General features: G+C 51.4%; 2 protein-coding genes across 5 annotated transcripts; one reads left to right on the top strand and one right to left on the bottom strand.

The window, feature by feature from the left end:
• Positions 1-877: 877 nt before the first annotated feature.
• P2RX6 (purinergic receptor P2X 6) lies at positions 878-12454 on the top strand. 3 transcript variants are annotated; one of them, XM_041729560.1, is made up of 12 exons: positions 878-1063; positions 1779-1929; positions 3261-3332; positions 7322-7397; positions 7579-7672; positions 7748-7828; positions 7929-8070; positions 8158-8267; positions 10067-10160; positions 10246-10311; positions 10496-10573; positions 10660-12453. In XM_041729560.1, the coding sequence occupies exons 1-12, from the start codon at positions 930-932 to the stop codon at positions 10825-10827; spliced, it is 1266 nt and encodes a 421-aa protein (XP_041585494.1). In that variant the 5' UTR covers positions 878-929; the 3' UTR covers positions 10828-12453. The 3 variants fall into 3 exon arrangements, with proteins under 3 accessions (XP_041585494.1, XP_041585495.1, XP_041585496.1); XM_041729562.1 differs by having other exon boundaries at positions 901-985; positions 10660-12454; XM_041729561.1 differs by lacking the exon at positions 7579-7672 and having other exon boundaries at positions 7696-7828; positions 10660-12454.
• Positions 12455-13130: 676 nt separating this feature from the next.
• SLC7A4 (solute carrier family 7 member 4) lies at positions 13131-16990 on the bottom strand. 2 transcript variants are annotated; one of them, XM_041729558.1, is made up of 5 exons: positions 16930-16990; positions 15167-16198; positions 14094-14731; positions 13766-13874; positions 13131-13664 (listed from the first exon to the last, which is right to left on the bottom strand). In XM_041729558.1, the coding sequence occupies exons 2-5, from the start codon at positions 16146-16148 to the stop codon at positions 13486-13488; spliced, it is 1908 nt and encodes a 635-aa protein (XP_041585492.1). In that variant the 5' UTR covers positions 16149-16198; positions 16930-16990; the 3' UTR covers positions 13131-13485. The 2 variants fall into 2 exon arrangements, with proteins under 2 accessions (XP_041585492.1, XP_041585493.1); XM_041729559.1 differs by having other exon boundaries at positions 16907-16963.
• Between the last annotated feature and the right edge of the window lie 10014 nt (positions 16991-27004).

The following is a 27004-nucleotide window of genomic DNA, read 5'->3' as shown; positions in this document are numbered from 1 at the left end:
GCACTGAGGCCAGCACTGTGGAGCGCGGCGCGCCGCCTGGAGCACCGCCCCGGGATGTGGGCGGACCCTTCGACGGATTTGACCAATCGAATGTGGCGCGCCGCGAACAGACGCCCACTGCAGCCAATAGAGGCGCGCCTCCCCGGCGGCAGTCGCCCGGGCAACCCGGTGTTTTCAGTTGCTACGGAAACGGCCGCAGGCGTGGGCCGACCTTTAGCCTACTACCAGGCTGCGCGGAGGTGAGCGTGCGCGCGCCGGGTTCGAGCAGAGCGTCGCCCCCACACCTTTCACCGACTGGGGAACGTGGCTGACTCCGCAGCCTGTGCTTTTGTCCCTCCGCTTCCCCCGCACGTGGCGCCAGAGAAGCTGGGGAACCTTGCAAAGCTGGGTCACCCTCCTCTGTGGAGCCAGAGTCAGGCTCTCACCCTGTGTGCTAGTTCTCATGCTCTAGCGTCGCACATGCTGCTTCAGCCACCAGGAACCTTCTTTCTCTCAGCTTTGCTTGTTGAGCTTCAGAATCTGCAAGTGTCAGCTCAGAGGTCATTTCTTCCTGAAGCTTTCCTTGACCTCTCCTCTGGGCTCCTGCAGCCCCCAAGATGCCCTCTCACAGTACCTGTGACACTTGTCTTCTCCTCCTCCTCTCCTCCCCCAGGGAAGTGAAGCCAGAGGGCAGGGTGCAGGGGCTGCTCCTCTGCCTGGCCCTGGGCCCCCTCAGAGGGAGAGGGTGGGAGACTCAGGGCAGCTCCTTGCTAGGGCTGAACCTGGGTCTGGGTCTGGTGGTGGAGGCTGGATCCTGTCCCCAGTGGAAGTGTCCCTTTAATAGCTTGCTGGCCTGGTCCGCTTTGGGCGCCTGCTTTACCTCCTATTCAGCTGTGGCTGCAGCTGCTGTGCTGACTCATGCGCCCCAGCAGCCGGCAGGAACTGCAAGCATGGGGTTCCCAGGGGTCTTGGCAGGCTGGGGGCTTCTGGATTACAAAACGGAGAAGTATGTGATAACCAGGAACTGGCGGGTGGGCGCCCTGCAGAGGCTACTGCAGCTCGGGGTCATGACCTACGTGGTGGGGTAAGAGAATGGCCTCTGGGCCTGGCTGGCTGGGGGGATAATGACTGGTCCTTCTGGGCCTGTGGGTAGAGGGTTTGACACTTCAGGGGCTGAGCTGGTGGTAGCAGAGCAGGTTGGGACAGGGGAAGAAGTAGGCAGAAGGGATGATCTTTTGTCTAGTGGCCAGTGGATACAAGAGCAAGCTATGTGCTTGTGTCCTCCCGTGTGCCCACCTGCCTCCTTTCTTGTGTCTTGTTTCCAAGCCCATATTGATGTCTGGGCACAGAGCAAGATGGGTCCCTATCTGTACCCAGGAGGCCCCTGGTGGGAGAGAAGGTAGTCAGTCCTTGATGCTTGGGAGAGCTGGAATACTAAAATTCCTATAGGGACCACCAGTTTTAGCTGAGTCAGAGGAGTCTTTGTGGAAGAGTTGGGCCTAACCAGGTAGAGGGAGGGTGTTGACCGGTGAAGCAGGTGATGGTGGGCATCTCCAAGCCCATGAGTGCCTGACAGGAGACACGCATGAAAGGCACTGGCTCTCTGATTGTGGTTGGACCTTTTGGGCTGTGCAGGGTGTTTGGTGTGGGAAATGAAGCTGGAGGGGAGGCAGAGGCCCTAAATGCTGGGCTGGGAGCCTGTGTGATGTGTGAAGAGAAAGGCCAAGAGGGTAGGGCCCACTCTGCCACTCTTCACCCTGACCAGGGACATACCACACTGCCCATCGCTTTTTCCTAAGGTGGGCTCTCCTCGCCAAGAAAGGATACCAGGAGCGAGACCTGGACCCCCAGATTTCTGTCATCACCAAACTCAAAGGGGTTTCTGTGACCCAGATCAAGGAGCTGGGTAACCGGCTGTGGGACGTGGCAGATTTCGTGAAGCCACCACAGGTAGGTGCCTTGGTTCTGCTGCTAGGCGGTGACACTTCTGATACCACCCTTGCAGCAAGCATGTGCCTGAGAGGCACCTGATGCCTGAGCGGGATGCTGGAACGATCATAGGCCTGGGCTTGGGAAGGGCCTTACACAGGAGTGGTCCCTGGACAGGGTTTTCTGGGATGTGTGAGAGGTTTCTAGGTGGACAAGGGGGTGGACAAGGGGATGGACCAAGTAGCCACGCCAGAGGAACTGCCTTTACAAAGGCTGCACCTAGAAGAGTGGAATGTTTAGGAACAAGGTTTGAGCTGAGGCTGGGGCTGGAGAAGCATGGGAGGCCAGAGCCTGGGGCTTCCTGAATACTCCCCTCCCTGACCTGGGGCACTGCTGTCAGGTGCTCCTCCTCTGTCGCTCCCATGCAGTATTTCCAACTCCTTCCTCCACCCAGATTGTCTACAGTTTCAGTTTCTACCTTTATCCTACCAATGCCAAAACTGTAGCCCCATCAACCACCTACCCCCAGTACGGCTGCCTCCTGGCACACCTTTCCTGTCCAAAGAGAAATCGTCACCCTCTCCCAGTGTGGCCTCTTTTCATCCAACGAGGGCCCAAACTGGACCTGTGCCCCCTGTGCATTCCATCACCTGGTAGTGTTCACGGCTGCCTATGTCTTACCTGGATGAGACCATGATCTTCTAGTGGGTTCCCCGGCATAATCCACCCAGCAGCTAGCCTGAGCGTCCTATGTGACATCACTCAGACCCTACCAGCCCTTGTTTCCACCCTGGGAAGACTCCCTTTCCATGGTGGTGGCTACTAAATCCTTCCAGATCTTGACCATTATCACAACTGCTGCCTTCTCTCCTTCCTGGGTGTTCATTGCCCCAAACTTGAGCTCACACACACAGCAGTTGGGTGTCAGCCACCCTGCCTCTCCTTAGCCACCCTTCGCCTACGCAGAGCTCACCACCTGCTCCCCCACCCCCCACCCATGCATGTAATGAGGGGCCCACCTCCCCACTTGCCTAGGCACATCCCCAGTTCATCTCAGCTCTGGATCTTCAGTGCCTAGAAGCAGGAGGTGCGTGGACATTTCTGGCAGAGAGAATGAGTAGGAACATGAAAAGTACACTTGTCTCAAAGAAGCAGCTATGGACTTAGAAAAGGCCAGAAACCCAGCCAGCCTCTGATCTCTACTTCAATTGGCCTCACTGGAGGTACTCTCCTGAGGTGGAGTTGGTGACTCGATCAGGCCAGAACCCTCTTCCCCACAAGCCAAGCTGCCACTTCTGGCCTGACCCTTTGGGGAAGGAAAGCAAGGACCAACCCTGACACTTGCTTTCTAGGGAGAGAACACGTTCTTCTTGGTGACCAATTTTCTTGTGACACCAGAACAAGTTCAGGACAAATGCCCAGAGGTAAGGCTTCCCAGGAGCTCTCCGGTGGGCCCCTAGTCCTCTGCCAGTCCTGGGTCACCAGCCACATCACCCCAGGGAGCTCTCTTAGCTGAGAGTTCAGTATGTGCTACTGTATCCCAGGTACTGAGCTAAAGTCTTTTTGTGAATCGTTCCACTTAATCTTCACAAATATCCTGCTTGGTAGGAATTACTGTGATCCAATTTAAGATGAGAAGACAGGGGGACGCCTGGGTGGTTCAGCAGTTGAGCATCTGCCTTTGGCTTGGGGCCTGATCCCAGATGCTGGGATCGAGTCCCATGTTGGGCTCCCTGAATGGAGCCTACTTCTCCCTCTGCCTGTGCCTCTGCCTCTCTCTCTGTGTCTCTCATGAATAAATAAATAAAATCTTTATCTAAAAAAAAAGATGAGAAGACAGGGTATTGGCAGGGTAGACTCACATGCTCGAGGCTGTGCAGCCTCTGAGCAATCCTCTGGAGCCTTCCACCATAGCTCCCTGTGAGATGTCCAGGCCCCTTCCTGTCCTGGTCCCACCTCAGGGCACCCTCCAGGTTGTCAGTGTAACACCCAGAACTGGGTACAAGGCTCAGGTGAGCTCTAATAGCAAGAGGCAAGCTAGAAAATCACCTCCTCTTTTTTCTTTCTTTCTTTTTTTTTTTTTTTTTAAGATTTTATTTATTTATTCATGAGGGACACACAGAGAGGCAGAGACACAGGCAGAGGGAGAAGCAGGTTCCATGCAGGGAACCCAACATGGGACTCGATCCCAGGACTCCAGGATCACACCCTGGGCCGAAGGTGGTACTAAGCCACTGAGCCACCCAGGCTGCCCTTCTTCTTCTTCTTCTTCTTCTTCTTCTTCTTCTTCTTCTTCTTCTTCTTCTTCTTCTTCTTCTTCTTTTTTTTAAAGATTTTATTTATTTATTTGAGAGAGAGCATGAGCAGGGGGAGAGGCAGAGAGAGAGAGAAGAGCAGACTCCCCACTGAGCAGGGAGCCTAATGCAGGGCTCGATCCCAAGACCCCAAGATCACAACCTGAACCAAGGCGGATGCTTAACTGACTCAGCCACCCAGGTGCCCCTCTTTTTTCTTTGTTTAAAGATTTATTTATTTATTTTTAGATAGAGAGAGTACAAGGGTGTACATGAGTCAGGTGAGAGGCAGAAAGAGAGAGAGAGAGAAAAGAAGAATTCTGAAGGAGACTCCCCACCAAGCAGGAAGCCCCATGTGGGGATTGATCCCAGGACCTCGAGATCATGACCTGAACCAAAATCAAGAGCCAACCACTTAACTGAGTGAACCCCCCCCCCACCAAGGTGCTCCGACCACTTCTTTGCTATGCACAGTCTCTATTAATGTGTCCCAAGTCAGCTTTCATTTTTGTGGACAAACACAGGACACTCCTGCTTACTGAGCTCAGGGTCACTATGATCTCTGGATATATATATATTTTTTTATGATAGTCACACAGAGAGAGAGAGAGGCAGAGACACAGGCAGAGGGAGAAGCAGGCTCCATGCACCAGGAGCCCGACGTGGGACTGGATCCTGGGTCTCCAGGATTGTGCCCTGGGCCAAAGGCAGGTGCTAAACCGCAGCGCCACCCAGGGATCTCTGATCTTTGGATATTTTTAACTACAACTGTGGTCACACTGGAGCCTCTCACCCCCTATTCTTGTCTATTTCTCATCCAGAATCGCAGGTTTACTTCTTGAAATCTCACCTTTTCCCCTTGCCTAAGGATGTCCCATGGATCCAGTATCTGTCACAGAGCACACTTGCTCTTCCCTCCAGCTGTGGGTTTTTTTCCAAAAAAATTTTTATTGTGATACATAAAACTTACGTTCTTACCAATTTTTTTAAAGATTTTTTTATTTATTCATTCATCAGAGAGAGAGAGAGAATGGCAGAGACACGGGGAGAGGGAGAAACAGGCTCCATGCCGGGAGCCTGACGTAGGATTCGATCCTGGGTCTCCAGGATCACACCCTGGGCTGAAGGCGGCGCTAAACCACTGAGCCACCCAGAGATCCCTGTTCTTACCAATTTTTAAGCATATGGTTGTCCAGCTGTGGATTTTGTTTGAGCAGCTGGGACACAGGACATAAACCTGGAAGCTTACCTCCATGGTAACCTCTTTTTTTTTTTTTTTTTTTTTTTTGTAACCTCTTTTTTAAATCAAGCCTAACATTAGATTGCTTATGGGGCTGGAGAGTAACTGTGTGGTCCCCTGTTCCCTGTGTCCTGGTTCTTGGTGCCACCACAGATGCTAGGGGTGTCATATGTCCCAGGCTGGCCCCACCCGCAGAGGAGGTGAAGCATGTGGACAAAGGATGTGCAAATGCACATGGTGTCCTTCCTTCTCTAAATGTTCCGAAGACATCTAATTAATCAGATTGGTTTATAGGCTGTCCTGAAATTTCACTGAAGCCATCATTCCATGTGTTCTGGAATCTATGTGATTCCTCTTTGCCTCGTGTCCTGGCTCTGAGCTCTTCCCAGGAAACTTCTGGGGCTGGGAAGCAATTCATCAGATCGGGCCACGAGGCTTCCTGAGACTAGCCAGGGTTCCTGCTAGCTCCTCTCAGGGGTCCTGGTCCTCTGGTCCCTCCCAACACATGCACTGTTCTCCTTGGAGAGTCAGGCCATCAGCAAGCACCTGCTGAGTCTCTGGGCAGGTTGGGGCAGGGTGGGGGTGGGGCAAGGCCCGATGCTGAGGATGCAAAATTCCACCCCTTGTACCTCAAGCAACCTGCACGGGCAGCCCAGCCAAGGTAGCAGGTCCTGTGATGCGGCCAGAGCTATAGCTGGAGACCCAGGGAGGCGTGCCTGCCAGCCCAGGGCCTCAGGGAGGGTTTCCCACAGGACTCGAGTCTCAGGTGGGATCTTGAGAATGTCCAGGCAGAGGCAACTGTGTGAGCAAAGGCCCCAAGCTATGTGAGATGAGGCTCCTCCGGGGTCACCTGCTACGGAGTGGGGTTGGAGCTTAGATTGGGATTGAGGTGGCAAGGGGGGGCAGGTAGCCCAAGATCTCAGGGGCCCTGTGTACTCTGCTAAGTAGCTGAACTTGATCACAGGAGCGTGGCGGAGCCAGAGATGGTCTCTGCTGAGTGAATGGAGGCAGATGATGCAGAGACCAGGCCCTGTGGTGGACACCATGGAGTCGGATAGGAGGGGAGGGTGGCCCAACCAGGCTCAGAGAGGAAGGGCGGACTCAGGACACAGGTGGCCCCACTCTGTCCTCTGCCCCCTTATCGTGGTCCCGACCCTCCACGATCCCCGTGTCTCACCTGGCTCGGACTCCCTGAGCCCTTCTCGCCACCCTGGCACTGTGCTCCTCCTGCTGTTCGTGAGTTAGGTGACCTGAACAGTGGTGTTCATTGTCAGCCTGGGGCAGAACTGTGTCTGTGGGACTGTGCCTTCCTCTTCAAGGGCCTAGGGCCCCCAGAAAGCATGCCACCCCTCCCTTTCTGTTAGTCCCTAGAATACTGCGAGTGTGCGGGCCCTCGTGGCAGGTTTTACAGAAGAAAAAGCAGGGGAGGGACTAGCCTGTGGTCCCTCAGTTCTGTGCTGCTACCTACTTCCCCACCCAGATCCCTGCAACCAGGGGCCTGCCCTTCGTTCACCGCACCCAGGACCTCCACCCTGGCACAAAATTGCCCTTTCCAAAGTCCCTTCACCTTCCTAGTTCTGTCATCTAAGTGGGACCAGAAGACCTGGGCCTCTGGAGGGGAGATAACTCAGAAACGAAGGAGGCTTGCTCTGCCTTGGATACAGCACCTGCATCCCTAACTGGCTGGGGGACCGATCACCACCCTCCTCTGACCACATCCTTTTATTTGTACCCTCCAGCTTGCCCATGTGCCCCCTGAACTCAGGCATCTCTCTGGGGCTAAGGCTGGAGGGTTGTGTCCCTGTAGGCTTCAGGGCTGGGTCACAGAGGGGAGATACTCCCTGGGCCCTTGACAATTCTGCTTCCACCACCACCCCAGCACCCCTCCATCCCGCTGGCTAATTGCTGGGCCGACGAGGACTGTCCTGAAGGGGAGACGGGGACTCACAGCCACGGTAACTGTGGGCCCTGTCCTCTTGGTTGGGGTTCTGGGGCTGGGACCCTGGGTGGCTCTTGAGAGCAGGCCTGGTGGTGCCTCTCCATCTCTCCTTTCTGTCGATGCCCAACACCGCCCCCCACCCCCCCGGGCCTGTGGAGACAGACTTGGAGGCCTGGAGTTTGTCTTGTGTTTTCAAGGCATAAAAACAGGCCAGTGTGTGGAATTCAATGGGACCCACAGGACCTGTGAGATCCAGGGCTGGTGCCCCGTGGAGAGCGGCACTGTGCCCGTGTAAGTGTCCCCTCCGCCTTCAGGGTCGGGCCCCAGAACCACAGGACATGCCCTTCACGTGCCCTCTGCCTGCAGGAAGCCACTACTGGTCCAGGCAGAGAACTTCACCCTGTTTGTCAAGAACACAGTCACCTTCAACAAGTTCAATTTCTCCAAGTAAGTGTGGGTGGGTCCTGTGGGTCCCAGACCTTCCTTGTCTGCTACCTGACCTGACCCCCCTCCCCCGCACTGTCCAACCCCCCCTCCGCCCCCCCAGATCCAATGCCTTGGACACCTGGGATGCCACTTACTTCAAGCGCTGCCGCTACGACTCACACTACAGCCCCTACTGCCCTGTGTTCCGCATTGGGGACCTCGTGGCTGCAGCTGGAGGGGTCTTTGAGGACCTGGCGTTGCTGGTGAGTCCATGGGGGGAGGCTTCCAGAGGGCTCAGGGGGAGGGCCCAGGGCCTGAGTGCTGGTGAAGCAGCAATGTGCTGTGTGCAGGGAGGTGCTGTGGGAGTCCGAGTCCACTGGGATTGTGACCTGGATGCTGGGGCTTCTGACTGCCGGCCCCATTACTCCTTCCAGCTGCAGGAGAGGAGCTACAATTTCAGGTGCGGCCCCCACTGCCCTCCTGCTGCTCCCTGTGGGCTCTGGCCTCCGCCTGTCCTGTGGCAGCCAGGACCCACCGTACCCGGCCCAGCTCTCTGGACACTCCCTTGTGTGTGTGAGGAGGCCCCCGGGGCAGGAGGGGTGATCTCAGCTCCGGGTCCCCCAGCTTGGGCTCTGTCCAGCCTCTCTCCTGAGCTGGTCCCCCTCTGTCCCTTGGGACTCCCCACCTCAGCCCCTCCCCCGCCCTACCCTACCTCTGGTATCTCCCTCCTCAGCACAGGGGGGTTTCTTTTTTAATTGTGCCTTAGCTTTTAGCTAAACAATTTCAAAAACCTATAGAAAAGTTCAAAGATTAGTACTGTGAACACCTATACCCATTTACTCTTTATCTGGGCTTTTAGATTTTTTGGGGGTTTTTTTGGGGGGGTTATTTTTCACCATTTTGCCACATTTGCTTTCTCTCTCCCTCTCTAGAGTGAGCGGATATATTTAGATAGATTTCAAAGGAACCATCTGAAAATGAATGGTGGACATCTGACACCCTTCCTCCCGACACTGTCACACTGTCGAGAGAATAAGGACCTGCCCCACATGACCGCACATTGCCACACTCTAAGAGCTTAACATCGGCAGGACAAATCTAATATTTAACTTTCCCCAACTATGCCGATAATAGTCCTATATCTTTTTTTTTTTTTTTTAAACTTTATTTTTTTTTTTTAATTTTTTTTATTTATTTATGATAGTCACAGAGAGAGAGAGAGAGAGGCAGAGACACAGGCGGAGGGAGAAGCAGGCTCCATGCACCGGGAGCCCGATGTGGGATTCGATCCCGGGTCTCCAGGATCGCGCCCTGGGCCAAAGGCAGGCGCCAAACCGCTGCGCCACCCAGGGATCCCTCCTATATCTTTTTTAAAAAAGATTTTATTTATTTACTTGAGAGAGAGAGCGTGCGTGAGCAGGGGGAGGGGCAGAGAGAGAGAGAGAAAGAGAGAGAGAAGCAGACTCCCCACTGAGAAGGGAGCCTGACATGGGGCTCTACCCAGGATCCCGGGATCACGACCTGACCAAAGGGAGACGCTCAACCAACTGAGCCACCCAGATGCCCCATAGTCCTATATCTTTTTATTTTCCAAAGCAGGATGTACTCAGGGATGTTGCATTGCATTTATTATCACATCTTGGAGTCTCTTAAATAGATCTCCCCCACCCTGCTAGAATCCTCCTGTCACTTCCTGTCACCTGGTCATTGTCACATATATACACACACAGCCCCCAGGCTTGGAGATGGTGCCTCTTACATTGCTCAGTGGGCTTTTCCTGGTCTGGCTTCCCTGGCTTTCCCAGCCCTTTGCAACTCCCTGCCCACACTCTGCTTTCCACACCCCTGTGATCTTCCCTGTCCTACTTTCTCTGCCTAGAGCACTCCTTCCTGACCCCTGGAAGACCAGCCTGAAAGTGTACCCTGCAGAAAGCCTTTCCCAGTTCATAGGGGAGAGTGGATTCCCCCTCACCCTTTAGACTCATGGCCCAGGGCTTGGCTCCCTACCTGCTCTCACCCCCACTACCAGTGCCAGTGTAGGGACCCATCTGTCCCCTCTGCCCCCCCAGCAGGTAGGGAGCTTCCAAGAGGCAGGTGGGTCCCAAGTTGCCTTTCCCTGTGTCCTCAGCAATGACACAGGGCTGAACAGCTGGGGCTGGAGATTTATAGAGTCAATGGATGAGTAAGGAGGCCTGGGAGGGCCAGCCCAGCCAAGGAGTGGCAGCAGGCAAAGCACCAGACCCCCTTTCCTGCCTTCAGGACAGCCTCTCACTGGTGGAAGGCCTCAGGTGTGGAGGCCCGGAGTCTGCTCAAGCTCTATGGGATCCGCTTTGACATCCTTGTCACTGGGCAGGTAGGAGGTGCTGGCTGAGGGCAATGGGTGGCGGGGGTGGGAGGGAGAGTCGCCGCCCCCGAGGCTCAGTCCAGGTTGGTCTCAGGCAGGAAAGTTCGGGCTCATCCCCACAACCATCACTCTGGGCACCGGAGCAGCTTGGCTGGGTGTGGTGAGTCTGGGCAATGTGGGCTTCCTCTGGCTGCAGTGACTGTGGGTCCAGGCCCACCCTAGGGCACACCTGGGTACCCCCCACCCCCGCACTGTGCATGATATTGAGTCTTGGGGTGAGGGCTGGGGAGGCGGCAGAAACAGGGCCAAGGGGCAGGACATAGGTGTCCTCTGCCTCTCTATAGATCACCTTCCTCTGTGACCTGCTGCTCTTGTACGTGGATGAAGAAGCCCATTTCTACTGGAGTACCAAGTATGAGGAGGTGAGCTGCAGGCCCGTCCAGACATTGGGTTCTGTGACACTTTGGAGGATGTTGACTGAGCCCAGATCTGATGTTCTCATCTGTAGGCAAAGGCCCCGAAGGTGACCACCACCCCTGAGCAGACAAAGCCAGCTTCTGCACCCCCCGCATGCGGCTGCCCAGGTGTCTTAGAGGGGACCCAGTCTGGGAACCAGACCCCAACAGCAGAGTGGCCGTGCCCGGGCTCCGGCCTCCCCTCACGGGCCTGTTCCTGAGGCCTGTGGCTGTTTGCTGCTGGGTGCAGGGTGGGGGCCCCGTCTTGGGGACCTGCTGGATAAAGCCCCAGCAGGACTAGGGTCGGGGGGTTGGGGAAGAATCCCATCCTTCCACTCTCAGACAGGCTGTCCCTCCCTTGACACCAGCTTTAGCAGGGTGCTGCCTGGGGAGCCACAGAAACCAGTTTTGCATAGAGACCCGCAGCAGAACAGGAGTCAAGGAGAAGGGGAGACCCTAGGGCACCCACGTGGCAAGGCAGTGGTCCAGAGGGGCTCCTGCTATGTCTAGGTCTAGAGAACTCTCTCCCACTCTCTGTCACCATCAGTACTCAGCAGCGGCCTGCTCACCAGCTGTCATCACCAGCCCTCCCACTGGCTGTAGCAGACTCCAGCCCTCCTTCCTCTGCTGGGACTCCTATTGTAGGCAGAGCCCCTCTTTCTCAGCTGTGCTGCACTGGGGTCCATGCAAATTGGAGTCCTGAAGCAAGGTAGAAAGAAGCCTGACTGGAGGGGTTGTCTCAGCTGCTCCAGTGTTGGGTTGCCTGGGGCAGGTTCCTACCCAACTCTGGGCCTCATCCATGGAATGAAGAGTGGGTAGGCAGATGATCCAACCCCTAGGAACCTCAAGCAAGGGCACATCCTTTGGTCTCACACCTGCTCAGTTTATGAGCATCAGCCCCTCCCTGGTGGTAGCCCTCAGGCTATGGGGCTTGGGAGAGGGAGGAGAGGGTGGGGGGAGCTGAGATGGTGGTCACTAGGTCCTGTGGGATCTTCTGTAGCCTCTTCATTAACCGTCCCCACATACACACACAAGCCCAACCCCTAGAACCTGCTCACCGGACCCATGGGGGTAGGAGGCTGTACATCTGGAATTCATTGCTACCTAGGGTCATATCTAAGAATGTGTCAGGACATCTGCTTGTCCCGGCCTCAGGCAACTGCATTCAGGTGGCTTTGGTCATAACCCCCCACCCTAGAGCCCAGTGGCTGGAAGGAATGTCCCTAACAAAGGACACAAAGGCTTCCAGCAGGCTGGCTTGGTATCATACTGGAGAAATTCCCTTGCCCTGGAGTCCCCTGCCAGGACTCCCTGCCAGGAGGGGAGGAACAGGGGCTGCAGAAGTCAAATGCCCTGTGGTTCCAGGGCAGAGGCAGGAATTTGGGAGTACCCACCCTAGGGAGGTAAGGGGCTTCTCTCTCCTGGGTCTCTGATGACCAAGGGTGTGCTGGCAGCTTGGTGGTGGAGCAGCAAAGACCAGCTGGGGAGGGCCAGGGCTGGGGCTCAGGCTGGACTAGCATCTGGAATCATCTGACACCTGGAGCCTCAACAAAGCCTTGGGCTCCCTGCTGCTTCTCAATCCCCAGAGCAGTGTCCATGGGGAGGCAGGTTCAGAAGAACCAAGGTGAGAGAACATGGCTCTGAGGCCTGGTTATCGGAGTGGGGTCACATGTACCTAGTTGTCCTCTGGGTCCAGAGAAAGCTGTTATAACTGCAGAAAGTCAAGGAGTAAAGCCTGCTAAAACCAGCAGCTTCCTGTGTAGTCTTTACAGGCAGGGGTGGGGAGTTGGAAGTCTCTATGATGGGCACAGTATGGCTTTAGGGAGACCAGTGGGCCTGGAGGTGCCTGAAGCAGGCCCAGGAACTTGTACATCTGTACACAGGCATGTATGCCATATTCGTATGTACCATCCTGAGCCGTTATTGCAAAGCCTTTGAGGGAAGGGGGAGGGAAAGAGAGGAGTGCCAGCTGTGACAGCTAGACAGCTGTGGCCAAGGCCTGAGGTTGGAAACAGCTGTTGCCTCAGACTGCATATGAGTGTGCATCACCAAGGCAGGCGTGTGGCCATGTGGGCACATGCCCACGAGTTGCACGTGCCCATGCAGTGTGCCTCTACATTCCCAGGCAGGCCTCAGGGACATGCTACGCTTTCTGGGAGCCTTGGGAACCCAAGAGGACCCTGGAACTCCACTGCCCTTTCTAGGCGACCTTTTCTGGGGCCCAGGCTCTGCTCTCTGGATCCCCCTGCCCAGGGGACATGTAGGGAGTCTGTAGGGGGAGCCTAACTCTGCCCTTTTCACAGACGCCTCTTCCCCTGGTGTGTCCCCTGGGCAGAGGGTACCAGCCTGAGGGCAGGACCCCAGGACCCAGGCCAGGAGCTGTCTGTGATTCAGGGTTGTCCCAAAGCTGGTGCCTCCCTCTTGCCAAACCTCGGCATCTTTGCTATGGTTCGGGGACAATCAGTTGGCTCCCAGGGACAGAAAAGCACTCACTCAGTGCCACAAAGAACACAATGGTGGATGCAGCAGCAGATCACGTGGCTGGCCAAGAGGTTATTATTATGGATATCTGGGGCTATGGGCCTGTTCCTGGCCCACCCCATCCCACCTCAGCCCACCCCATCTGCCCAAATAGCTGTAGTTGTTCATGAACAGGAAAATGCTGGGCAAAATACTCACCCTACCAGTACTGGCCAGGGCCCACTCCCCAAAACCCAAAACCAGGCACTTGGGCTAAGGCCCTAAGGTCTCGAGGACCCCTCTCAGCATGGGCAGGCCGGCAAACCTGAGCTGGCTCAGATAGAAGGGTCTCCCAGCCCCTCTGGGCCCCCAAGGAGGTGGGGTGGGCAGAGCAAGTGTGGACAGGTCTCCAGCTCAATTCATGGACTGGTGGGCTGCTCTGTGGGGCTGGACTCCTGGGCGGGGGGCTGCACCGTCTGTACAGACTCCTCCAGGTTGGTGCTGGGGAACACCACGTAGTGTGAGGTGGTCAGCTCTGGTGGCTCCTGCCGGTTCTGTTTGCTGTGCCAGATGCCATAGCAGAAATACACGGCGAGTCCTGCAGGAGTTGTGGGAGACTGAGGGGCAGGTCCCAGCCTTGCTCACCCTCCTTGCCTTCCTGCGGTCCACCGAGGGCCCCAAGCCTGATCCCCCACTCACCGATCAGCAGCCAGATGGAGACACGCACCCAAGTCAAGTAGCTTAGCTTCAGCATGAGGCAGATGTTGAGGAGGATGCTCAGGGCTGGAGTCAGGGGCACCATGGGGATCTGACAAGGCAAGAACAGGGCGGGGCTGGGCTGCAGGGAAGGTCTGCTGCGCAGGGCCTGGTTTGTCAAGCATCCACTTTGCCATGCAGAAAGAGAGGGGGATGGGTGCGTGGGCCTCCCCAACCCTGTGAGCCCTGGTTCATCCTGCCACAGCAGAGGAGGAAGGGGCAAAGGGAGCTAACTGGATGACAGGCAGCGGGCATTGGTTGGGGGAGGTACCTGGAATGTATCTTTCTGCTGTTGCTCGTGGACCCCCAGGACGAAGAGGCTGAGCAGAAATGTGACAGAGCTGAGCAGCAGGAGCAGGATGTAGCCCCAGTTTGGGAGGTGCAGGACTGAATCCCCGAAGACCAGTACACAAGCCAGGGTGATGGCCGAGGCCACCAGGATGCTGAGTGCCCAAGCCACAGCAGCTCCAGGGCTGCACCTACCTAGGAAGCCCAGGTAGGGCCTCAGGGCTGGCCGCAGCTGCCCAGGCTCAGTGGCTGAGGCCTGATTAGTGCCCACCAGCTGGGTGTGGTCTGAGAAAGAGTGGTACTCTTTGACCCTGGGGCTAGGGCTGGCTGGGCTTGGGGAACTGGATGGAGGGGACTTCTGGAAGCGTAGCACAAGAATGCTGGTGGCCACGAAAGTGTAGGCCAGCAGTGTGCCGATGGACAGGAACTGAACCAGTGCCTCGAGGTCCAGCAGCAGTGCCAGTAAAGACATGAGGCTCCCGAACACAGTGATGCCCGCCAAGGGCACCTGTGTCCGGGGGTGCACTCGGGCAAACACCTGGAAGAAGAGCCCATCGACGGCCATGGCGTAGACGATGCGTGGCAGGGAGAAGAGGCTGCTGAGCAGGACAGTGTTCATGGCTGTGGCAGAGAGTGGAGAACTGGTCAGCATGGTGGACAGGCCCACTAGGGGCCTCTGCTGGGAGCCAGGGCATGCCGTCAACCCTGGGGAACACCAACAGGAGTTTGTCTGGGTTATCAGAATGAGCCTGAGTGCATGTGGGGTGTTGGATTGTTACCTCACCCCCCAAGAATGGGACACCCTGGTTTAGGTGACAGGCCCATCAGAGAATCTGATGAGCAGTGGGTCCTTCTCCCAGGAAAGGACTTGCTCAGAACTGACATTTTATGTACAATTGGGAGGGGGCAGTGAACAGGGCCCTTCCAACAAGACAAGAGAGTCTCATGATTAGCACCTTCCTGGGCCCGTTATGCAACTGGAAAAAGACCCAGACGGAGAAGCCTAGGGCAGCCCCGGCCCTGCTCACGCCCCCCTTGCCTGATCGGGGCCCTTACTGCAGATGGAGCCGGCCGCCACGATGAAGCCCGCCCAGCTGTAGCCCCGCCTGTAGAAGGCGTCAGCGAGCGCGGAGTTGGGGTTCAGGCTGTGCCATGGCACCATGAGGGTGAGCACGGTGGAGACGAGGATGTAGGCGCCGGCTGCCAGGCCAAGCGAGATGGAGATGGCTATCGGCACGGCTCGCTTTGGGTTCCTGGCCTCCTCGCTGGAGGCGGCGATGACATCGAAGCCCACAAAGGCGTAGAAGCAGGTGGCGGTGCCAGCCATGATGCCCGAGAAGCCAAAAGGCGCAAAGCCACCCTCCTCAGCACTCCAGTTCTGCGGGCGGGCCAGGGCGAAGCCCAGGATGATGATAAAGAGGACGAGGAGCAGGCTGACGACGGTGAAGGTGTGGTTGAGCCAGGAGGAGACCCGGGCCCCGCAGGAGATGAAGGCGGAGGCCAAAAGCACGATGGCAGCAGCCAGGAAGTCGGGGTAGTGGGCCAGCAGGGGTACCTGCCAGGTCCCGATGTGGGCCTGGGTGAAGTTGTGGATGCGGTGGCTGAACATGGAGTCCAGGTAGCCGCTCCAGGCGCGGGCCACGGCTGCTCCCCCGATGAGGTACTCGAGCAGCACATTCCAGCCGATGAGGAAGGCCCACAGCTCGCCCATGGACACGTAGGTGAACAGGTAGGCCGAGCCCGTGCGGGGTAAGCGTGCCCCGAACTCCGCGTAGCACAGGCCTGACAGCAGGGAGGCCACGGCGGCCAGAGCGAAGGACAAGAGCACCGCGGGGCCGGCCGTCTCCTTCGCCACGGTGCCTGTGAGCACATAGAGGCCCGAGCCCACCATGCCACCCAGGCCCAACAGGGTCAGGTCCAGGGTGGACAGGCAGCGCTGCAGGGGCGTCTCCATGGCAGACTCCTCCAGTGGCTTCAGCCGGTTCAGCTTCTGGCAGAAGCGTGCCAGGCTGGCAGTGCTGGGCAGCCCCCTGGCCATGGTGGGCGGCGGAGAGGAGCACCAAGGCAGCTGCAGGCACCTACCAGGGGCTGGGGGGGAATGACAGATTGCCCAACCAGGTACCGAGCAGGCTTCAGTCCGCGCTGTCCCTTCCCCTGGGGACCCAAGTGCCTGCGCAGCTAGGTCGCCTGAGGGCTGGGATGGGTCAGGAGTGGGCAGGAGGTCACAGGGAAGCATGGAGGTCCTGCCTGCCTCCGGCCAGGTGAGGGAACCTTGTGCAGTCCCACCTGGGCGCATTTGGGTGGGGAGGCCTGAGCATGGAAAGGGTGCAGCTCCAGGAAGTGGGGTTGGGAAACTGCTCCTTGGTCTGGCACCCCAGAGCAAGGTGGAAACCCCAGACTTCTCGGGAGCTGAGCCAGGCCTCCAGGCCTCCAGGACCCGGAACAGGAGGGGCTCCGCTGCCCTGGGCGTGAACCAGGCAGCCACCTGGCCTCTGACAGTGGCACTCACCACCAGCACCCCCCCCCCCCCACACACACACACGGGCACACGCGCACGCACGCGCGCGCACACACACAGCCCCGCCCGTCGGGGCCTGGGTATCTGCGCACCCGGCCAGGAGGCGGGGCACTCCTGGCCCGGCGCCCCGAAGCCAAAGCTCGGTGCCCTGCCCCCGCCCCGACAGGCCACCTCCGCCACCGCCACCGCCGCCACCGCCGCCAGAGCCAGAGCCAGAGCCAGAGCCAGTTCCACTCGGGTATCCAAGCCTTTGCCTCCTCTCGGGCCAGACTACGTACCTGCAGGAGTCGCTGAGACTCACCTGCTGTCCCTGCTGCCGCTGCTCTGCGCGCTGTGCCGGCCCTGCCTGGGTGGCGCCGCCTGCACCCAGAGCCCGCCCCCACTCCTCCTGCGCCAGATCCAGCGAGGCCCCACCCACCTCGCTGTCACACCAGTACCCAGATAGCCCACCAAACCCTTACCTCACCCGACAGAGACCTGAGCTCCCCGAATCTGGAGAAGTGTGACACTATTCCTGTGTCTGATTCACAGATGAGGAGGCCCAGGACACCAGGTAAGCGACTAATCCAGATCACTGGAGTGGCCTTGGGAGGCAGGCAAGGTTAAGGACCAGGTCTGGAGGGATCTGGAACCCACCAGCTTGCCACTGCTGCAATAACCCTCTTTGATTCTTCACCCCAGCATATGTACTCCATTCAGCTGTTTTCTAAGAGTAGACTTAAGTGTTCTCACCCCAAAAAAGTAAATATGCGATGCAATGGATGTGTTAATGAACTAGATAGGAAGAATTTTTTTCACTGGGTTTAAGTAAATCAAATCATTGTGATGTATGCTTTAAATATCTTACAATTGTGTTAATTATATCTCAATAAAGCTGGAAAAAAATCCCCAAATCAATTGTATTCCTATACACTAGCAATGGACTCTCCAGAATGAAATTAAGAAAAAAACTTTGTTATGTAGTCTCAGAAAGAATAAGTACATATATATTTTATAAAGATTTTATATATTTATTCATGAGAGACACGGAGAGGCAGAGACATAGACAGAGGGAGAAGCCGGCTCCTTGTAGGGATCCCTAGACCCGGGATCATGCCCTGAGCTGAAGGCAGATGCTCAACCATTGAGCTACCCAGGTGTCCCAGAATAAGTATATTTGTAAAGATATTTAGAATAATTTAATTGATATAAGTCAATTATATCTCAATAAATCTGGAAAAAGGGATGTTTAGAATGAATTCAGCCAAAGAAATGTAAAACTTGCACACTGAGAACTACCAAACATCATTGAAAGAAGTTACAGAAGACCTAGATAAGTGGAAAGGCAGCTCATGTTCAAAGACTGGAAGATGATATTGTTAAGATGACATTACTCCCCAAATCTGTCTGCAGATGCAATGTAATACCTATCAAAAGCCCAACTGCTTATTTTGCAGAAATTATCAAGCTAATACTAAAATCATATGGAAATGCAAGGGAGTCAGAATAGCCAAAACAAATTTGAAATAGAAAAAACGTTGGAGGGGCGTCTGGCTGGCTCAGGCGTGGAGCATGTGGTTCTTGATATTGGGGTTGTGAACTGGAGCCCCACATTGGGTGGAGAGATTACTTTAAATATTTTAAAAATCTTAAAAAAAGAAAAGAACAAAGTCAGAGTACTAACACTTCTCGATTTCTAAACTGACTACAAAGCTACAGTATTCAATACAGTGTATTACAGAAAAAATAGACATGTGAATCAATGGAAAAGAACTGAAAATCCAGAAAGACAACTAGTTAAATTTTACAAATTTCTGTCAAATTTAAATCTATGGCAAAATGATTTTTTAAAAATAGGCTTTATTTTTTAGAGCAGTTTTAGGTTCACAGCAAAATTGCTGGAGTTCCCACACATCTGCTACCCCCACACATGCACAGCCCACCCCTTCCAACAATCTATCCCCCCTATAGAGTGATGCTACATGTGTTATAATTGGGGAGCCTTCGTTGATACATCATTATCACTCATGGCCCATTGGTCTACATTAGAGTTCCCTCTTGATGTCCCACAGGTTTTGACCAATGTATTTGTATATCCACCATTATTGTATCATACAGAATTATTCCACCGTCCTAAAAATCCTCTGTGTTTTGCCAATTTCTCCTTTGCTCCATCCTAACCCCTGGCTGCCACTTATTGTTTCTGTCTCCATATTTTGCCTTTTCCAGGATGTCATGTAGTTGGAATTATACAGTATGCAGCTTTTTTAGATTTTTTTTCATTTAGTAATATGCATTTAAGATTCCCCCATGTCTTTTCATGGCTTGATAGCTCATTTCTTTTCAGTGCTGAATAATATTACATTGTCTCGATGTACCATAGTTTATTTATCCATGCATGTACTGTAGCACGCCTTGGTTGTTTCCCAGTTTGGGCAATTAGGAATAAAGCTACTTTAAACATCCATGACCAAGTGCTGATGTGGACATAACTTGGAAACTCATTTGGGTGAATACAGGAATATCTTGGAGATACCGCAGGTTCGATTTCACTGAATAAAGAGAGTAGCACAATAAAGCAAGTCAAATGAGATTTTTGGTTTCCCAGTGCATTTAAAAGTTATGTTTAAAAAAAAAGTTATGTTTACACTACACTATGATTTATTAAGTGTGCAGCAACATTATGAAAAACAATGTACAGGGGATCCTGGGTGGCTCAGTGGTTTAGTGCCTGCCTTTGGCCCAGGGTGTGATCCTGGGGTCCCGGGATCAAGTCCCACGTCGGGCTCCCGGCATGGAGCCTGGTTCTCCCTCTGGCTGTGTCTCTGCCCCTCTCTCTTTCTGTGTCTCTCATGAATAATAAAAAAAAAAAATCTTAAAAAAAAAAAGAAAAACAACGTACATACTTTAATTAAAAACTACTAAGGGTAGCTTGGTGGCTCAGTCAATTAAGTGCCTGCCTTTGACTCAGGTCATGACCCCAGGATCCTGGGGTTGAGCCCCACATTGGGCTCCCTGCTCAGTGGGGAGTCTTTCTTCCTCTGCCTCTGCTACTCACCCTGCTTGTGCTTGTTCTCTCTTTCTCTCTCTCTCTGCCAAATAAATAAAATCCTTTTAAAATTTTAAAAAAGAAAAAGTGCTTTATTGCTAAAATATGTTAAATATCATATGAACTTCTAGTGAGTCATTCTTCTGGCTGGAGGAGAGGGTCTTGCCTTGATGTTGATGGCTAGACTGACTAGGGTGGTGGTTGCTGAAGATTGGGATGACTGTGGCAATTTCTTAAAATAAGATGACATGAAGTTTGACGCATTGATGGACTCTTCCTTCCACAAACAATTTCTCTGTAATGTGCACTACTGTTTGATAGCATTTTACCCCCACTAGAACTCTTTTCAAAATTGAGTCAATCTGCTCGAACCCTGCCACTGTTTTATAAACTAAGTTTATGATATATTCTAGGTTTTTTGTTGCCATTTCAACAATTTTCTTTTTTTAAAGATTTTATTTATTTATTTGAGAGAGAGAGAGAGAGAATAAGAGAGGGACCAGAGGGATAGGGACAAACACTGAGCTCAGAGCCCAACATGGGACTCAATTCCATGACCCCAAGATCATGACCCCAGCTAAAATCAAGACTCAGCCCCCCAACCAACTGAGCTATCCAGACACCCTGTCATTTCGACAGTTTTCATAGCATCTTCACCAGGAGTAGATTCCATCTCAAGAAACCATTTTCTTTGCTTGTCTGTAAGTAGCAATTCCTCATCCATTCAAGTTTTATCATGAAATTGCTGCAGTTTAGTCACATCTTCAGGCTCCCCTTCTAATTCTAGTTCTGTTGCTATTTCTACTACATCTGCAGTTACTTTCTCCACTGAAATCTTGAACTCAAAGTTGTGTGTGAAGGCTGGAACGTACTTCTTTTAAACTACTGTTAGTGTTGATATTTTGACCTCTTCCCATGAATCAGAAATGGCTTTAATGATATCTAGGGTGGTGGATCTTTTCCACAAGGTTTTCTACTCCACCTAGGCCCATCAATGGAATCATTATATCATTATCTATGGTAGTTATAGCCTTATTATATATATATTTTTTATTTTTATTTTTTAGATTTTATTTATTTGAGATGGGCACACAGAGAGAGAAAGCTATGAACAGGGAGAAGGTCAGAGGGAGAGGGGTAAGCAGATTCCCTGCTGAGTGGGGAGCCCAAGGAGGGCTTGATCTCAGGACCCTGGAATCACGACCTGATCCAAAGGCAGAAGCTTAACTGACTGAGCCACCAAGTGCCCCCGGTATAGTACAGTACTTTCATCTTCCTCCAAGAACTTTTCTTTTGCATTCTCAGCTTGGCTAACTGTATGGTACAAGAGACCTAGGTTTTGGCCTATCTTGGCCTTGGACATGCCTTGCTTACTAAGCTTACTCATTTCTTCCTTTTGATTTAAAGGAAGAGATTTGTGACTTTTCCTTTCACTTGAACACTTAGAGACCATTGCAAAGTTATTAATTGGCCTAATTTCAATATTGTCATGTCTTAAGGAATAGGGAGGCATGAGAAGAGGGAGAGAGATGAGGAAACATCAGTTGGTAAGCAGTAAGAACACACACAACATTTACTGATTAAGTTTGCCATCTCATATGGACATGGTTTGTGGCACTCCATAACCATTACAATAGTACCATCAAAGATCACTGATCAGGGGCACCTGGATGGCTCAATGGTTGAGCATCTGCCTTTGGCTCGGTCATGATCCCAGGGTCCTGGGATCAAGTCTCATATCAGATGCCTCACAGGGAGCCTGCTTCTCCCTCTGCCTGTGTCTTTGCCTCTCTCTGTGTGTCTCTCATGAATAAATAAATAAAATCTCTTTAAAAAAGGTCACTATCACAGATCATCATAAAGGTATAATAATAACAAAAAAGTGAAATATGAGAATTGACAAAATGTGACAAGAGACACAAAGTGAGGGATCCCTGGGTGGCGCAGCGGTTTGGCGCCTGCCTTTGGCCCAGGGCGTGATCCTGGAGACTCGGGATCAAATCCCACATCAGGCTCCCGGTGCATGGAGCCTGCTTCTCCCTCTGCCTGTGTCTCTGCCTCTCTCTCTCTCTCACTGTGTGCCTATCATAAAAAAAAAAAAAAAAAAAAAGAGAGACACAAAGTGAGCAAATGTTGGGAAAATGGCACTGATAGACTTACTCAATGAAGGGTAGTGATGCTCAATGCAATTTATACAATTTATAAAAAACTCAATACAGTGAAGTACAATAGAACAGGTACAGGTATACCTGTACCAGGGAGTGTGATTCTTGAATCATATGATAAGAATATGTTTAGTCTTTTTTTTCTTTGATTTTATTTATTTATTCATGAGAGACACACAGAGAGAGGCAGAGACATGGGCAGAGGGAGAAGCAGGCTCCCTATAAGGAGCCTAATGTGGAACTTAATGGTCAAGGCAGATGCTAAACCATTGAGCCGCCCCGATGCCCCTATGTTTAGTCTTTTAAGAGACTGCCAAAATATACCATTTTGCATTCTCACTACCAATGAACGAAAGTTCCTATTGCTCAGTATCCTCAGCAACAGTTGGTAATGTCAACATTTTGGATTTTTACCATTTTAATAGGTATGTAGTAGTATCTCTTTATTTTAATTTGCAATTCCCTAATGACATAGGATGTTGAACATCTTTTCATATGCTTATTTGTCATCTGTATATCTTTTTTGTCAGGTGTCTGTTCAGGTCTTTTTCCCATTTTAATCAGGTTGTTGGTTTTCTTATTGTAAAGTTTTAGGAGTTCTTTATATGTTTTGGATAATAGCCTTTTATCATATATATATATATATATTTTTTTTTTTTAAGTTTTCTTTCTTTCTTCAACTTTTTTTTTTAATCTTTATTTATTTATGATAGTCACAGAGAGAGAGAGAGAGGCAGAGACACAGGCAGAGGGAGAAGCAGGCTCCATGCACCCGGAGCCCGATGTGGGATTCGATCCCGGGTCTCCAGGATCGCGCCCTGGGCCAAAGGCAGGCGCCAAACCGCTGCGCCACCCAGGGATCCCCTCATATATATGTTTTGCAAATATTTTCTCCTAGTCTATGGCTTGTCTTCTTATTCTTTTGGTGGTTAATTGACTTTTGGCAATGGTTGCAAGCGAAATTAATGTGGGAAAAGAATAGTCTTTTCATTTTTTAAAAAGATTTTATTTATTTATTCATGAGAGACACAGAGAGAGGCAGAGACATAGACAGAAAGGGAAGCAAGCCCTATGCAGGGAACTGGATGTGGGACTCAATCCCAGCACTCCAGGATTACGTCCTGAGCCAAAGGCAGACGCTCAACCGCTGAGCCACCCAGGCATCCCAGGAATAGTCTTTTCAACAAACTATGCTGGCACAATTGGGTATCCACATGCAAATGAATGAAGTTGGATTCTTACTTTACACCACTCACAAAAATTAACTCAAAATGAATCGAAGACCTAAATGTAAGAGCTGAAATTATAAAACTCTATTGTGATTTTGTTGAACTACATTTTTAAAAAAGATTTATTTGTTTATTTGAGAAGGAGGGAGAAAGGGAGAGCCAGAATATCCAAGCAGGGGGTGGGGGAAGGTGCAGGGGAAAAGGGAGAAAGAAACTTAGGTGGACTGCGCTGAGGGCAAGGGGCTAGATTTCAGGACCCTGAGATCTTGACCTGAACTGAAACCAAGAGTGGGACACTTAACCAGCTGCGCCATAGAGGCGCCCATTCACATTTGTTAAATAGAGCCCCGAAGACACTGGATGATGAGTCTAGGTTCAACAGAAGACCATTTTAAAAATTGAAATAGAGATGTTTATTACTCACAGGTCCTAGAAGGAGTACATAGCATACCTTGAAGGGCCACACCAGGAGGTTAAGGCAGGGTACAAGCAGAGAGTTCCATGGAACATGGGGTACATGCCTTTATTAAGGTCTATAGTTGGAATGCTCTGAGATTCCCAGGCTAAGTCTCGATTTGTCAATTAAAACTCAAAAGAGAGAGTTTTGACAAACTTTGCATAGGTCTTATCTCAAGACTGCACAAGGGGAAGGCCCTGGGAGGGGCCGGGAGAATGCTTATAACAAGGACTATTAGCAGAGTCATATCAGGAACTTACATTTACTTGTGACTCTGTGGGCTGTTATCTAGGGCATATACTCTTGTGAGGGGCCAGGATCAGTTTAAGGCCCCTGCAGGCTACTTAGCCACACAAAATAGTTGCTGAGGCAGCAACATTACGGACTAATTTAGATAAACTCACAACAAACTCTTAGAAGAAAACGTAAGAGTAAATCTTAATGACCATGGGTTAGGCAATGGTTTTTTAAATATGACACAAAAAGTTCAAGCAACCTAAGAAAAATATAGATAAACTGGACCTCATTAAAATTTAAAACTTCTGTGCTTAAAAGGACACCATCAAGAAAATGAAAAGGCGGGGCACCTGGGAGGCTCAGTTGATTAAGCGTCTATCTTTGGCTCAGGTCATGATCTCGGGGTCCTGGAATCAGCCTTCATCAGGCTCCCCGCTCAGCGGAGACTGGTCCTTCTTCCACTGCTCCTCCCTCTTGTGCTCTCTCTCTCAACTAAATAAACAATCTTTTTTTTTTTTTTTTAGATTTTATTTATTTGGGGATCCCTGGGTGGCGCAGCGGTTTGGCGCCTGCCTTTGGCCCAGGGCGCGATCCTGGAGACCCAGGATCGAGTCCCACATCGGGCTCCCGGTGCATGGAGCCTGCTTCTCCCTCTGCCTGTGTCTCTGCCTCTCTCTCTCTCTCTCTCTCTGTGTGTGACTATCATAAATAAATAAATAAAAAATTAAAAAAAAAGATTTTATTTATTTGTTCATGAGAGCTGCAGAGAGAGAGAGAGGCAGAGACATAGGCAGAGGGAGAAGCAGGCTCCCTGGGAGGAGCTCGATGTGGGACTTGAGCAAGAAGCAGGACCCTGGGATCATGACCTGAGCCAAAGGCACTCAAGCACCTAGCCACCCAGGCACCCCAATAAATAAAAAATCTTTTTTAAAAAAGTGAAAAAGTCATAATTCACAGAATGGGAGAAAATATTTGCAAATCATTTATCTGGTAAGGGGGTTGTATCCAGAATATATAAAGAATTCTTACAACTCAACAATAAAAAGATAAATAGCCTAACTTAAAAATGAGTAAAGGGTGGGGGAGGGGCCAAAAATGAGTAAAGGATCAGTAATGGGGACAGATGGTAGCTCTACTTGTGGTGAATATAGTATAATTTATAAGCTTTTCAAATCACTAAATTGTACACCTGAAATTGATGTACCATTGTGTGTCAACTCTGCTCAAACAGTAAAAAAGAATATAAATATAGATGAGTAAATGATGTAAGGAGGCATTTCTCCAAAGAAAATATGCAAACATCCAATAAACACATGGAAAGATTATTATTATTTTTTTTTTTTAAGTTTTCTTTCTTTCTTCAACTTTTTTTTTTTAATCTTTATTTATTTATGATAGTCACAGAGAGAGAGAGAGAGAGGCAGAGACATAGGCAGAGGGAGAAGCAGGCTCCATGCACCCGGAGCCCGATGTGGGATTCGATCCCGGGTCTCCAGGATCGCGCCCTGGGCCAAAGGCAGGCGCCAAACCGCTGCGCCACCCAGGGATCCCCTCATATATATGTTTTGCAAATATTTTCTCCTAGTCTATGGCTTGTCTTCTTATTCTTTTGGTGGTTAATTGACTTTTGGCAATGGTTGCAAGCGAAATTAATGTGGGAAAAGAATAGTCTTTTCATTTTTTAAAAAGATTTTATTTATTTATTCATGAGAGACACAGAGAGAGGCAGAGACATAGACAGAAAGGGAAGCAAGCCCTATGCAGGGAACTGGATGTGGGACTCAATCCCAGCACTCCAGGATTACGTCCTGAGCCAAAGGCAGACGCTCAACCGCTGAGCCACCCAGGCATCCCAGGAATAGTCTTTTCAACAAACTATGCTGGCACAATTGGGTATCCACATGCAAATGAATGAAGTTGGATTCTTACTTTACACCACTCACAAAAATTAACTCAAAATGAATCGAAGACCTAAATGTAAGAGCTGAAATTATAAAACTCTATTGTGATTTTGTTGAACTACATTTTTAAAAAAGATTTATTTGTTTATTTGAGAAGGAGGGAGAAAGGGAGAGCCAGAATATCCAAGCAGGGGGTGGGGGAAGGTGCAGGGGAAAAGGGAGAAAGAAACTTAGGTGGACTGCGCTGAGGGCAAGGGGCTAGATTTCAGGACCCTGAGATCTTGACCTGAACTGAAACCAAGAGTGGGACACTTAACCAGCTGCGCCATAGAGGCGCCCATTCACATTTGTTAAATAGAGCCCCGAAGACACTGGATGATGAGTCTAGGTTCAACAGAAGACCATTTTAAAAATTGAAATAGAGATGTTTATTACTCACAGGTCCTAGAAGGAGTACATAGCATACCTTGAAGGGCCACACCAGGAGGTTAAGGCAGGGTACAAGCAGAGAGTTCCATGGAACATGGGGTACATGCCTTTATTAAGGTCTATAGTTGGAATGCTCTGAGATTCCCAGGCTAAGTCTCGATTTGTCAATTAAAACTCAAAAGAGAGAGTTTTGACAAACTTTGCATAGGTCTTATCTCAAGACTGCACAAGGGGAAGGCCCTGGGAGGGGCCGGGAGAATGCTTATAACAAGGACTATTAGCAGAGTCATATCAGGAACTTACATTTACTTGTGACTCTGTGGGCTGTTATCTAGGGCATATACTCTTGTGAGGGGCCAGGATCAGTTTAAGGCCCCTGCAGGCTACTTAGCCACACAAAATAGTTGCTGAGGCAGCAACATTACGGACTAATTTAGATAAACTCACAACAAACTCTTAGAAGAAAACGTAAGAGTAAATCTTAATGACCATGGGTTAGGCAATGGTTTTTTAAATATGACACAAAAAGTTCAAGCAACCTAAGAAAAATATAGATAAACTGGACCTCATTAAAATTTAAAACTTCTGTGCTTAAAAGGACACCATCAAGAAAATGAAAAGGCGGGGCACCTGGGAGGCTCAGTTGATTAAGCGTCTATCTTTGGCTCAGGTCATGATCTCGGGGTCCTGGAATCAGCCTTCATCAGGCTCCCCGCTCAGCGGAGACTGGTCCTTCTTCCACTGCTCCTCCCTCTTGTGCTCTCTCTCTCAACTAAATAAACAATCTTTTTTTTTTTTTTTTAGATTTTATTTATTTGGGGATCCCTGGGTGGCGCAGCGGTTTGGCGCCTGCCTTTGGCCCAGGGCGCGATCCTGGAGACCCAGGATCGAGTCCCACATCGGGCTCCCGGTGCATGGAGCCTGCTTCTC

Source organism: Vulpes lagopus, chromosome 14 (genome assembly GCF_018345385.1).
Source record: "Vulpes lagopus strain Blue_001 chromosome 14, ASM1834538v1, whole genome shotgun sequence".
NCBI lineage: Eukaryota > Metazoa > Chordata > Mammalia > Carnivora > Canidae > Vulpes > Vulpes lagopus.
Note: the sequence above shows the minus strand (reverse complement) of the source record. Positions and strands in the feature narration are given on the sequence as shown.